Source organism: Aspergillus vadensis (assembly GCF_003184925.1).
Source record: "Aspergillus vadensis CBS 113365 unplaced genomic scaffold BO88scaffold_8, whole genome shotgun sequence".
In the NCBI taxonomy this organism is placed as follows: domain Eukaryota; kingdom Fungi; phylum Ascomycota; class Eurotiomycetes; order Eurotiales; family Aspergillaceae; genus Aspergillus; species Aspergillus vadensis.
The window spans coordinates 729457-742630 of NW_020292046.1; the positions used below are offsets into that span (position 1 = coordinate 729457).

A 13174-nucleotide genomic window follows, 5' to 3' on the forward strand; every position below is an offset into this window, starting at 1 on the left:
GGTGTCTCAATGACCAATTAGCGCTATGATGGGCGTTTCAGGTTAGCTATATATGGATGAGGGCGCACCAACGCTCAATGATGAAACTTCGGACAATAACCTTCTTGCATGGTGTGTCCACTACTGTTTTCTTCCTAGTAGGTAGACTAGGTTTGTGTGACAGTTGCAATAAAAGTGGAGGGGGTAAATTGGAGGGTGGCTGCACTTGTTGGGGGGGGATTATCCTGTCTGTGTGATGTGATGAGTCGGGTACTTTGCTTACATACCGTCTAGGCTAGGCAGAAGGAGGGGGTGCGGACTGAACATCACTCAGGAGAGAATTACATGTCTTGTCTACTGCGTGAAAGAGAAAAAAAACTTGCCGGGACAGGGGGGAGAGGGGAGACATACTGTACCGTGCTACTGTCATCTCATCCCATCACGTACCACCTACACAGCACAGTCCCTCCACAGTCCACACACTAACAATCTTTTACCTATACTACGGAATCCAAAGACAGATAAAGGCACAGTCTCCGGATTACTTACCCACCAAGATGCCAAATGCCTAACACTTACCTTACCCACTTACCAGTCGAGTGGAGTCACTCCAACGGCGCACTTCACCAATCTAGGTAGCTACTAGCTAGATAGTCCTTATTGTACAATTAAATGATACTAAGAGGGACATTTTTAGAAACAGCCACCACCACCAATACCCCATCACCACCACCGTCACACCCACATAGTATACTCAAAGATAAAAAAGGTAGCAACTATTGAACGCCCCAGTCCATCTCCATCTTCTTAGTGCTACGTTACCCCTCCCAGTTCCACTTGAGCTAGCTAGCTAAGTTGAACTATCGACTCTAATCCCTGTTTTTATTATTTATCTTCTTCGGAATTTGTTTGATTACTGCGGTTTACCGTTACCGGATTGATGCATGGCCGTTTTATACCACTGTTCCATATACTAGCTCTGTTATTGGTATAGTGTACGCAGCAGCTATAGTGGAGTCGGAATCAAACTAGCTTAGGTAGGTGAATGTTACTTAGGTAAGGTGGAGGTGAAGTTTTTCTTATTTTTTTTTTTTTTCGTCCGAGAGGAAGGGGAGGTGACATACCATACCATGCCATGTTTTTGCCTTGGCAATAAGGATATGATATGATATGACAGGTGGGTGGTGGGTAAGTGAGTGGGGATCCTTTCTCCTTCTTTTTTCGCTCTACCGAGCTAAGGGGGGTGTCGTGGGACATGGGGGCGTGAGGAATAGCATGCGTTGGACGTGTAGGTAATAGCCTACTTGGTTATCTTCTCCGTACAAGGGAGGAGGAGGGAGGGGATGGAAGGATGGAGAGGTGTCAAGTGCGGATAAGAAATCAAGGAGGGGTTGACTTTACTTGACTGACTGACTCCTGTCTAGCTTAGAGTCTTGGCACATTCTACGCGGTTGTGACTGACTGACTGACTGACTACCTCCGCAGGTAGCAAGCATTCTTTGCGTCTGCTTTATCTATCCATCCCTGGTTTTGATTGATCGTGTGATGATTATGCTTATTGTTAAGTTTGAATCAAGGTGGGTAGATCGGGTATGTAGGTGGTGATGATGGTATGGAGGGGTAAGGGAGGGAGTTAGGTCGTCCTGCATACCTGGGATCTCTGATCGTGAAGATAGATGGGTGACCGGTATGGCATTCTGCAGGGTAAAAGTAGGTCACGTCTTGTCTATGGAGGGAATGTTCGATTGTGATGAGATGTGACAGATGTTTCTGGCTAACTGTGGTTGGAATACTTAATGATGTCAGTGTCTGAGATGGAGTGGGTGGGGGTTCTACTTTCATCCCTTGTGTGTATGCTATGAACCGTAGTGGTTTACGCAGGCTGCTAATCTGCTTCAGACATCACAGAGGAGCTACACGGTGCATGGTTCTAATGGCTTAATAACCTTCTGTGCTTATTGTAAGATTAGTCAGGTCAAGAACAAAGCAACAATTATATTATAACTATTAACCATTTCAGCACACACACCTACTGCTGAACCAGTCTGCTAAAGATAAACAGCCAATCTATATAGTTAACCCACGCACCAGCGTTACGTATACCGCCTGCACACAAGAAAGAAAAGGACGAGTTCAGACTACGTCCCATAGAAATCAAAAGTCACGACGGAAGGGTATGATGGTGTTAGTGCGGTCATTGGCGAACTCTTTACCACAGGGTAAGATTGTATCAAGGGCCGAGGCGAATTATCCTAGGCTGTTGATAACGGCATCATAAGAGTCGACAATGGGTGGAAGGGCTAATGTCTGGGATTTAAGGTACTTGATATCCCGGTAGTTTTGTGTGATAATGGGCATGATCCAAGTTCGCATAGTCATGAAGGTCTGGAACATAGGGTCAAACCGATTGATTTTGCGGGTTTCTTTTCAGAGTTCTCGCGGGGCTGGGTAGTTTTCCCGTGAGCTTGAGGAGGAGGATTGACAGTGGACATGAACCAGCGGCGGAAGCCTGTTAAGCTCGAGACGCTAGACTCAGATTGCTTGGGCGGACGGGTGCAGTCTTCAGGATCTTTCTTGATTTCGGCAAGCTTCGTTCTGACTGCCCTTCTGATCAGTTCCGAGTCGTAGTGTCGGAGAAACAGGACCATTGCAATGTGGCTGTTCTTCCATTCAGCGAGGGCAATCTGGATGGGGAAGTAAGCCAGAAAACTCATCGGGGGTCTGGTGATGTCGAAGAATGATGCGGGTCTATTCGTCCAGTAGTAAATGAGATCATCAAATAGTCCGTCTCGAGGAGGACAAGATGAACTATCTCCCTCGCTGAAAGGGTCGGAGAGCCGATTTCCGTCGTCGGGTAGGACAGCACCGGTGGTGTCTCCGTTGCCACCCTGGAAGGATCGACAGCCAGAGCTTGTAATGGGACGCACTGCACTACTTTCTGGGGTAAGTCGTAAACCACCATTGAGGACTGGAGGGTCAACTAGGATCAGGGCTGTTGCTGTTAGCGTTTTGCATTCAGAAGAGACAGTAGATATATAAGGATAGACATACCAAGCCAACCGCCACTTTGATAACACTCTACCTAGACGGAGTAGCGATGCTGAATGAGCGCATTGAATGTGTTTTCTGGAGTCGAATGTAGAAGCAGGGCATCCCTATCAACATTCATTTGCCTCACATAAATCTCAGATTCAACAGATCCTTCTACACCCTCCAGCGTAATGGCTCGAGGGTAGTGACACGTAAGGAACTTCTGGCATGCATCATCTGCATATTCAAACATCGGATTTCTGGGGCAGCCATTGCGATCAATATGAGCCTTAAAGAACAATGGATTAATATCCAGGGTCGAGCCCAGAATTTCCACGATACCACGCGATATATTCTCAATCAGTACGATTCGGCCATACAGCGAACATGGCTCTGTAATACTTGGTTCTGCAGAGACAAGATCGCGCAACAAGCACTGATGATCAATTTTGCGACAAACAGCTGGACGGTTCAGTTGGGTGAATTCTAGCACTCCCAGTCGACTAGTTTGTTGGTCTGACCGAGGGGTGTTGAGGAAGTCACACAGCGAGTCCAGTGATGATGGATTCCGTTCGTTTTGGTTGATAACGTGGGACTCGTAAGAATGCATGTTAATGATCTTGCTGATGACGATGATGGAACAACTGTTTTCGATCGAGCTGTGAAGATGGCAGAAGGTAGTGTAGTATACTTCCTGATGTGGAGGTCTTGTATGCTCTTACTAGATTGGCAGATGGGAGGGTAGTATTTATGCGTTTAGCATTCAACAACACTCATTGGGCAATGTATATGTTTGCGCACATTTTAACTTTGTTTCGAAGATCTGGTATTCTTTTTTGTCCTTTGGCAGCGACTTCAAGGCATCCTCCTAGAGGACAACATTTAGTTGGTTGACTAGCAACACCATGTCATCTTCAGATCATTATATCGACACCGGATTTCTATATAACTATCGACAAATGCGCAAGGTCCCATATAATGAAAATGACTTATGACTACACTCAGGCTCTTTTATAGGAAAAAGCACGTGTGGGATCAGATTGATATTACCGAACCGGATAATACCAAAAAAATCCCACAACTAAGCGGAAGCTACAATTCGCTACACTTTCCTCAAGAACAGTTCAGTAGACAGGTTAATATTATTAGCTATACCGCATCTCCATTATTAACATAGGAAAATCGCCATTATTCCATTCAGAAATATCCCTGACCCCTGCATTTGCATTGTGATATAGGGAAACCCTTCAGGAAAAAACCTATACCGAGGTCATCCTGAACAGTGCATCCCTCTATCGTCCGGCGACGCTGCGAGGGAACTTGATCGGGACGATCCCAGGCGCGACGTCGAAAGTCGCGCTTCTCGGTGATAGGTTGGTCGTTTACAGACCGAGAGCCTCGAGCTAGATTGCCGAGTCAGATTCGATATCAAAACCGGCACTATGTGATGAAAGGGATACTCACGAGCGAGTCAACAGCATTCAGGATCTCTCCAATGAGACCGGTGCTCTCGGGAGGGTAGTAGGATCTCTTGCTGGAGCTGCCACAGTCGGCAGACTCGAGGTTCTTGGCAGAGTCGATCAGGTTCTGGGCGGCCTGGTACTTGGGGGAGCTGGTGTCGGTGGCCTTGGCGAGACGCTGCTCGTAGCCAGAGAGCTCAGAGCTGACATCGCTGCAGCTCAGGGTGCCGGAAGCGGAGGGGATAGCCAGAGCCGAGGAGGCGAAGAGGGAGAGGAGGGAAACAGAGATGATGGAGAAACGCATGGTGTCGGTTGTAGTGGTAAAGATTAGTTATAAAAACTAAAGTAGAAGTGTTGTTTGTAGAGGATTGGAGAGATAATGCGATTGTGATGCTGGATGGAATACAGACAGATGGGCAGGAATCCAGGGCCCTTTTATGCTGTTCCCAGAGCCCATGGCATCATGGTCTGGATACTTCGGATCACTGAGCTCCTCTCATCCGAACGTGAAGATCCTCGATGGAGCACAATAGCGAGGTCAGTGCTCTGCTCTACTCACGTTGATCCTCAACAGAATCATCACCAAAGCCGTGAGGGACTCTGGCATCAATGCAGCAAAGGACCCATACGGCTCAGTATCGCTGGCCATTGTGAAAAAGAAAATAGCAACTAGACAGGCTAAACCCCAAACTACTGCGTCTAGATCTCATAGTCCAAGCCATTGACATCGTCTATTGGGCGATCCCACACGGACCAAGTAATTAGGTAGACCAGCTCGTGGTAGCAAGACAGCGTGCTCTTCAAAGAGTGGAGATGTTAGGCAGATGAGAAAGGACACTGTCGCTTTAGTTGCATGAACCATTGGATCTGCGCAGGATCCACGGCTCCAGCCGACTGCAAGATCGAGGAATTCACAGGAGCAATCGACACGAGAAGTCGAGGTGGCAGTGATAAGCTTTCAGCCAATTGGAGCCACTCCCGGGTCGGGCTTATAGCTTAGATTATGGCGCCTATACATAGTAGCAATAGTCATTTACGACAGTATTCGCCCTTCAGTTCGAGACCGAGTTAGCAATTGACCAGTAAATGATGATTATTCACCTATAACTGAGTTTAGATATTTCCGCTCAGCAGAATGCTCTAGAAGATTGAAAACCATAGTTATGCATATTGTACCTTATTGTCAGCAGATAGCTGAGAGGGAGGTGGAGAAACTGGCCATCGAGAGGCGTGATAGTTGAGATGACGATCTCGGCTCGGAGTTACTTTTGAGGGTCGATCCCGCCACTCCAGCAACTCCGATCTCCTAGCGAGCATCGCGATTCCGCGCCTGTCATGCTGTCATCCCATTAAGCCACCTCAATTGAATCTCAAAAACAGGGAGCCCGTTGACCGCCGGTTGCCCCCCGGGAATACTGTTGACAATTGTGATTGATTAATCGATGGGCAAATGGCACATCAACCCAACCTCCCGCAGTCTACCATATAGTCAATTGAATTACCGCCCGCCCAGCCGTTTCTCGTTTTTGCCGTTCAACAGGCCGTCCGATGGCTCTCAATAGCCAGCCGTTGCGTTGCCCGACTCCTCGTCCCTCAATCTCTATTTCGCAATCTTCCTTTGAGTCTCCTTCGTTCTTGACGGCCAAGACCAGTCGTGCACTCATACCCAACAAGTGTGGTAAACAGAACAATGCGTTGTGATTATTAGCAATCAATTATGTACAGGTAAAGATCAATTAAGCAGACACATAACCATGATTACATTTACGTTGACCTTATCGTCTATAATGCTCCACTAGGAATCGCGTCGGAAAGGTCAATCAACATCCAGCAGCGCACAAACGACTGCCCGAAGAAGTAGAAAAACATCTAGAATACAGCCTGGAAACAGCCAGTGCAGGATCTCTTGCCTGACGTATCCCCAGGGAGAATTTCACCCACTCCAATACGCCCTCGCTGGGATTAGCTTGGCGCCTTCCCTGCAAAGCAGCGGTGCCATATGCATAAGCTGGTCGCAAAGCAAGGCGACCAGGGTCGTCAGGGTCATTCATTAAATAAATATAAAGTTTTGGGGTGCCGGGTGTGAAGCATCAAGGGTGGAATCCAAGGGCATTGTGTGGTTGGTACTCCGTCGCTAAGCAGTGAGTTTGCCAACATGGGCAGAGGCGTGAGAATAAAAGATAAGTGGGGTTGAGGCATCGTTCGCAAGGGCAGGTTGCGAGCGAGCAACGCACCGAGAGATGCGCTATCGCGCTTCCCTGATTGGATTAGATGAGATCCCATGACTTAAGCCTTGCGGGAGCGGGTAACCGGGCCATTGGCACGACCGGTCGACACAGCAGCTCCGTTGGACTTGTTGCCCTTGGCGTCAGTGTGCGGCGCAGAGACCTCGAACTTGGCCATGTCGATAACAGCCTGCTTGCCAGTGTTGCGGCGGGGACGGCCGGCCTTGGCAGCCTTCTTGTAGGTGGCGACGTAGAAGGAAATGAAAAGGAAGAGGTAAGAGCTGATGACAGCCATGCCGGAGAAAGCGGCAAACTCCTCGCCGGCGCACTTGCCCATGTTGGGAACCCAGGGGAAGTAAGTAGAGGAGAAGTAGGTGTAGGAAGCGAAGTAGATGAAGCCTGCAATCTGGTTAGTTGAAGCGAGGACGGAGCCGGGAATGGTTACGAACCGAGATCGATGACGAACTGAATGATCTGGAGACGGGTGATCCACTCCTTCCACCAGATACGGATACCACGGGCACTCTGGAAGTAGTACCAGTACATGACGACGTGCACCAGAAGGTTGATGTCAATGACAACCCATTGAACCGCAGTCAACCCAATGAGCTGGGTATAGCAGAGAAGCGCGGTAGCGCCGTGGTGATAGGTATGAAGGAAGGTAAGAGGCTTCTTCTTGAGGAACAGGAAGACGGTGTCGATGAGTTCGAGGTACTTGGTCAAGTAGTTGAGCTATTCGCGATATCGTTAGCATACCGAATCCGATCGGAGCAATACTTGTCCAGCGCCGTGAGTACTTACGTAGTACAGAACAATAAGAGGCCGCGTCCATCCACCGTCATGATCACAGATAGCATAGAAGATACCATGTCTCCAGACAGTAGGGAGAAGCTGCTCAATGAAGAGAGCCAAGAGAGTGCCGCTGATCAGGGTGAGGTAAAGGTTGTGGATCATGAAGAGAGTGTTGAGCTTGAAGGCAGGTCTGTTCTTCATGAACTCACGGCCACCAAAGATGATGACATAGTAGGCAACGAGCGCCACGGCGGTTTCCTTGAAAGTAGACATGGGCGTCACGCCTTCTTCGAAGCGAAATTCGCTGGCGGGATAGCCCACGACCAGCTCGAAGGCCTTGTCGAAGATAGGCCATAGGTGAATGCCAAAGGGCCGGTCAATTGACGGCAAAGGCAGACTTTGCAGAACATCCATGGTGAACGGAAATCTCAAGGTATCAAGACGAAGCAATGTATGCGACAGTGCAGTCGAAGAGAAACAACTCCGGAAGAATGACAGTGGAACGCTCCCTTTTTCGCTTTCTCAACTGGTCGCAGGAATGCGGACCGAAACAGCCGAATGAACTGGGGGGGAAGAAGGGAAAAGAAGAAGAAAGGCAGACGAGAAGGAGGATAAAAAGGAAGGAAAGAAGCGAAACAAGCGAGATTGAGGGGGATACAGAGGAAGGAGAAGAGGAGGGAAGAAGCAAAAGAAGCAGAAGGAAAGGTGGAGAGGGTGGAATAAGAGCTGGCCTGCCTTGCAATGGAAGGAGGATCAATCCGCGTGTCTTTTTTTGGGCTTCCCGGCGCGCCCGCAGGGTCCGAATGCGGACTAGTGCAGCCTCGGCCAGCGGTTGAAAAGGGGCATTTTGCTCTAGGGCCCGGCGATCATGTGCCTTCCGGCCTCCGGGTCTCCCAGGCACTGAAATTTGTGTCCGCCGCTACAATCCTTGGCTTAATTGCATTCAGCGTAATTGTCTGTTAATCTTATCCTCAAGCTTAACATTTCCTGCATATCGATGGAGTTACCAGGCACGTTGAGAGGGGTCTGCCCCAGATGTGCCGTTTCAAATTAGATTGGGATGTATCAATTTGGCCACTAATAGTCGGCAGTTCACTGGTTCCGTCAAACATGTTCGACCTTCTGGGGAAATCACAGACCACCTCACTTTCCCGTTCACATGCTTGGTCTGCCTCTCGCTTAGATACATACTGTACATTCTTCATCAGCTTCCCTACAGACATAAGTAGTCAATCAATCTGAGCAGAAAGCGTGATTACGTGCTAGGATAGCCCGTTGCCAAGACATTGAAATATATCGTCTCAATTTCGGGACTTGAACGGGCGCAAGCTTCAATGGTAAATTGAAACTGATAACCAGGGTCCCCAGGGCACTTGCCGCAACCTTCTGAAACCCGATCGATCCAGATTTCCGATGTGTGCAATGCGCATGGTCTTAGATCTTTACAAGGATATCTAAATTCAAGGTAAAACATGTCTGACGCATTCCATTGGTTTTCGAGAAGCCCTGTCAACAAACCGTGACGTTGTACTACTCCGAACTCCGAGTCAAACCAAATATATATAACGGAGACGGCTGGTTCGATTGGTACCATACAGAAGCATCAATACTTGGTAGTAGCAGCAGCAAGTTAGTAGATTACATTGAAGGAAAAGGATTGATTCAAATTTGAGGCTTCGAGGAGATATAAGGATCGCCACATGGGGGTGTAAACTCAAAAGATCGCAGTTGAGGTCCCGGGACGCGGACCACCAGGAGAACCTTCATTTCAAGCGCGAGTCCCTGAATCTGATACCGTGACCTTGTTTGATGACCTGTTTGGTGGTGATTAGTCATGTTTGTCCAAGTCACTCCGAGGCATGGACTGACCGGCCAATCAGAGCCAATAAACAAGGCACATCGACATCCGCCAATCATCAACGGCATATAAAAATCCGGATGGGGGAGAGACCTGAGGCAGCGCATGATAGCATGCCCTTTTCTGCCTGAGGTATCTGTGGACTCGGGCGCGAACGGGAAAGCCGCAAGCCGCAAAAGAGAAGCGGGCGATTATCAATGACGGGCTGACCTGACTACCGGCCTGAGGCAGCAACAACCTCACACCACCCGCAAAATCCTAGCGTAGCCGGCAGAACCTCTGACTTCGAACTTCGTCAACACCTCGCCCGTCCTGATCTCCCCTCACCCACGTCCATTCGTCCACCTCCACAACCCACCCTCCTCTCGCCATGTCGCCCATCTCCGTCTTCCGCGTCGCGACCCGCGCCGTCCGCCCTTCCGGCTTCATCAGAGCTGCTCAATTGCCCCGTCCCCGGGTGCAGGCCCCCGTTGCTCTGGCTATCGCCCGTCCCAGCTTCAGCACCTCCGCTAAGCGCTTCGGCGGTCACCACGAGGACGAGACATACGAGGAGTTCTCTGCCAGGTATGCAATTACCTTCCATGAAGCCATTGGGTTCCGACGCTCCCTGCGTTGCACGATCCCCGAACCCAGGGCTTCCCACCACCAGCCTCCGAGACAATTCACACATCTTTCCTGATGATACAACACCAACCCGCGAGTTTCACCCATATGACTAACTCCAATATTTCGGTAGATTCGAGAAGGAATTCGACGGTGTCCAGGATGTCTTCGAGCTCCAGGTAAGCTAATCTGCCCATGCCGCACGATTCCAATCCGTCCCTATCAATTCCCTCCTCCATATAATCAGCAAAGCTGCCATTGGCAGATAAAACCGGACCGTCCGCACCCCCTTGGCGCCATATCAGACACCATTGCTGACAAGTTACTTTTCTCCCCATCCAGCGTAATCTCAACAACTGCTTCGCCTACGACCTCGTTCCCTCCGTTGAGGTCCTCACCGCTGCTCTGAAGGCTGCTCGTCGCGTCAACGACTACCCCACCGCTGTCCGGATCTTCGAGGGTGCGCTTTCTCTTCCCCCATTCATTACCGTTCCCTCTACATGACACTTGAACTTACGATTTCTCTCTTCTACAAATAGGTGTCAAGGCCAAGGTCGAGACCCAGGAGCAGTACAAGCAATACCTCGAGGCCCTTGAGGGTCTCCGCCAGGAGCTGGGTGTTGCTCTCCGTGAGGAGCTCTACCCCGAGGAGGCGTAAACGGCACGTCCCGACATATATCTCGTCATGTTTCATTTTGCTCCTTCCCCCGTCAATTGTGATAGGAAAGCTGTATACATACTCTAGAGTGCAGTTGGAATCGATTGAAGTCGCTGATCTATTCGGTGGGCCGTCTCTGATTAACGCCATCTGCTTCCGACTTCCTGACTGTCTGGGGGTGGAATGGAGGTGCACGCGTGCTTTTCTATACCAGTGCTACTATAAATTTTGTGAGCATTTATCTGTACTCTGTATTATTGGTGATAGTGCGGAAAATAAGAGGGTGTCATTTTCTTTTCCATTCCACCAATAATCTCAATTTAGATTCCGGAGGGATTAAACTGGGTGGGACAGTCCGGAGCAGTAACTATGAAGACAGTAGCGCTCTGACCAATGTGAGGACAGAAAAGGCGAATCATAACGCTAACCCGTGGGAAACAGCCGCATCTAATCTGATGTATTCAGGAGTCTTTTATTGCGTCGATAGCGTGAAGCAGTATGAGAATCATGAAATATATAGATACAGCCAAGGCCCGCTCCAGCGATCCTCTTCAAGGTAGCATAACACAACGAAGACTATAAATAGTAGGAACAACAAGAAAGGAGGAGTATAGGAAAAAGAAACCAAGCCGTCAAACGCCGCCGAAATTCTGATATTGGATTTTGAATGACTCATGTCATGAAGGTGTATGTTATAGGAGAATGAAATGAGGCCGTGATTGACACTTGCATTGAGGTTTGCGTAGGCAACCTGCAATACTGGACGACACGAGATCTCTATTACCGGGGTGAACCCCCCAGGTTCCGAGGCCGAGATCATAACGCCTATGCGCCAGGGGAACGATACCTGTTCGTTGCACCTGTTGCAGAACCGGTTTCAAGGCCGCGGAGAATATCTGCGCCGCTATTATGCACATATAATTCAAATAAAATGCAGCATTAATTTGTGCCAGCACGTCTAGTGTGTTCCGACATGATGGAAGTAGCTAGGCCGGCAATCCTCCTTAGCCAGCCAAGATTCACCGGCATACATCTTGCCGGGTGTGCAGCCGGAACACTTCGGCGAGTTGGGGCAGTTGTAGTAGGGAATGTGATTGTAGCCAATGTCACGGAACCTGATCAAGACAAACTCGTAAGCAAGATAGCCACCGAAAAAAGTCGGGTCAATTTAACGTACCAATGAACCTTGGCTGCGTCCGCGAAGAGACCAACACCAATCGAATGTACAGGAGCATCGCCCCATCTCTCGTAGAAGAAACCACCAGACCGGTCCAGATGGTCAAAGTAAGCAGAATACTGCTCGCCCCGGAAGAACTCCATGTCTCCGATCTCGAAGTTGGACCAGAAATGGCAGGTAGAATAACCATTTCCTCCTTCGGTGTGCTCCGGGCGGAGTTGGTCATCAGTGAGCCAGTTCATCATGTTGTTGTCCGAAACATAGGAGGGGTTTGCGGCGAGGAACTTCTTGGTCTCGGGCCAAAGAGATGGAATACTCTCCGGAGCGTCGAAAAGATTGATGGTGAAACCGTACGTGATGTTGTAGTCGGCCATGTAACGGAAAACGTCGTAGTCCACATCACAGAAGAACTTGACCTTGGGCTCGACACGCCAGTAGTAACGGTATTTGGCAAGAGCGGGGTGCTTGTAGAACAGGCCACTATTCCAGCGGCACATCTGGTGGTAGGAGACCTTATCACTATACTGGATGTTCTTCTCCTTCAGAATCTGCGCCGACTCTTTGAAGAGATCCCAATTGATCCACTCGGGGACTTCCCAGTGTTCCTTGGGCACCAGCTCTGCAAGGAAAAGTTAGACAATAAATGTCAGTCGGGTTGGATTGGTGTCTAATTACCGTAGTAGCATTTCGCCTTGGTTTCCGCCTGTGTGCGCTTCTTGAATTCCTCAGTGAACGGCACGTCGTTGAAGAAGATCCAGGGGTAGTTGAACTTGCTGTTCCAGGTGCGCTCGAGATCACGCATGGATGGAATCAGCTCGTTAAGCTCCTCGTTGCGGACGAGAGAGATCAGTGCCGCGCTGGCCCGAGGGGAGTCGGTGCTGTCGGGAGAATAGTCGCCATCTGTCGCACGCCATAAGTGGCCTGTCGGTTCTCCAGTTGCTGTGGAAATGAGAAAGTGTGTTAGCAAAGATGATAGAGACGATGCGAAAGAAGACAAGAGAATGACGTTGGGGTGGCGTACGCTCTTTGAGAGGATCTGAAGTTATGCCCTCATACGGCTGTGTTGCGTATGGCCCCTTACTAATGATGGGCGTTTTGTTCATCTGGAAAATCAGGAAGAGGATGAGAATGATGCACGAGGCACCGAGCATGCGAATGGGCCTTGCGACAGCCATCTTGCCTGTCAGCGAATCCCGCAGGAAGAGATGGCAGGAAAAGGAGCGACAGGAGAGCTGGCGAGACCAAGAGGGAGACTTGGGAGTCTACTTGAGTTGCTATCGCCGCCGCCGCGACTCTGGATTCTCTGCCGCCTTCCCCCATCGGGACTAGCGTGACCACATGCCCAAGATGGCAAGTCGTCAGCCATTAGTTGTCTCCGATCTGCCGCCCACG

General features: G+C 49.6%; 5 protein-coding genes across 5 annotated transcripts; 1 reads left to right on the forward strand and 4 right to left on the reverse strand.

The window, feature by feature from the left end:
- Nucleotides 1-1980: 1980 nt before the first annotated feature.
- On the reverse strand, nucleotides 1981-3619 carry BO88DRAFT_480684 (uncharacterized protein; the record flags this gene model as incomplete). Its single annotated transcript, XM_025712159.1, has 3 exons — nucleotides 1981-2959; nucleotides 3055-3061; nucleotides 3176-3619. The coding sequence occupies 3 exons, from the start codon at nucleotides 3617-3619 to the stop codon at nucleotides 2355-2357; spliced, it is 1056 nt and encodes a 351-aa protein (XP_025564168.1). The 3' UTR covers nucleotides 1981-2354.
- Nucleotides 3620-4391: 772 nt separating this feature from the next.
- On the reverse strand, nucleotides 4392-4773 carry BO88DRAFT_414111 (uncharacterized protein; the record flags this gene model as incomplete). The annotated part of the gene is made up of 2 exons (XM_025708155.1): nucleotides 4392-4412; nucleotides 4474-4773. 2 exons carry the CDS (start codon nucleotides 4771-4773, stop codon nucleotides 4392-4394), a joined length of 321 nt encoding a protein of 106 aa, XP_025564169.1.
- Nucleotides 4774-6637: 1864 nt separating this feature from the next.
- Nucleotides 6638-8217, reverse strand: BO88DRAFT_263253 (elongation of very long chain fatty acids protein). The gene is made up of 3 exons (XM_025702301.1): nucleotides 7496-8217; nucleotides 7144-7426; nucleotides 6638-7093 (listed from the first exon to the last, which is right to left on the reverse strand). The coding sequence occupies exons 1-3, from the start codon at nucleotides 7898-7900 to the stop codon at nucleotides 6756-6758; spliced, it is 1026 nt and encodes a 341-aa protein (XP_025564170.1). The 5' UTR covers nucleotides 7901-8217; the 3' UTR covers nucleotides 6638-6755.
- A 1497-nt stretch (nucleotides 8218-9714) lies between these two features.
- Nucleotides 9715-10605, forward strand: BO88DRAFT_337668 (cytochrome c oxidase subunit VI; the record flags this gene model as incomplete). The annotated part of the gene is made up of 4 exons (XM_025702948.1): nucleotides 9715-9908; nucleotides 10081-10126; nucleotides 10290-10407; nucleotides 10487-10605. The coding sequence occupies 4 exons, from the start codon at nucleotides 9715-9717 to the stop codon at nucleotides 10603-10605; spliced, it is 477 nt and encodes a 158-aa protein (XP_025564171.1).
- Nucleotides 10606-11563: 958 nt separating this feature from the next.
- On the reverse strand, nucleotides 11564-12957 carry BO88DRAFT_338016 (glycosyltransferase family 15 protein; the record flags this gene model as incomplete). Its single annotated transcript, XM_025702964.1, has 4 exons — nucleotides 11564-11734; nucleotides 11779-12401; nucleotides 12458-12721; nucleotides 12804-12957. The coding sequence occupies 4 exons, from the start codon at nucleotides 12955-12957 to the stop codon at nucleotides 11564-11566; spliced, it is 1212 nt and encodes a 403-aa protein (XP_025564172.1).
- Nucleotides 12958-13174: the final 217 nt, after the last annotated feature.

Bases quoted from the DNA above. Each gene is read 5' to 3' on its own strand.
- BO88DRAFT_263253 (XM_025702301.1), bottom strand. From the start codon at position 7,900: ATGGATGTTCTGCAAAGTCTGCCTTTGCCGTCAATTGACCGGCCCTTT. The intron at 7,427-7,495 runs GTAAGTACTCAC...TATCGCGAATAG, and splicing joins CTCTTATTGTTCTGTACTAC to CTCAACTACTTGACCAAGTA. The intron at 7,094-7,143 runs GTTCGTAACCAT...ACCAGATTGCAG, and splicing joins TCAGTTCGTCATCGATCTCG to GCTTCATCTACTTCGCTTCC.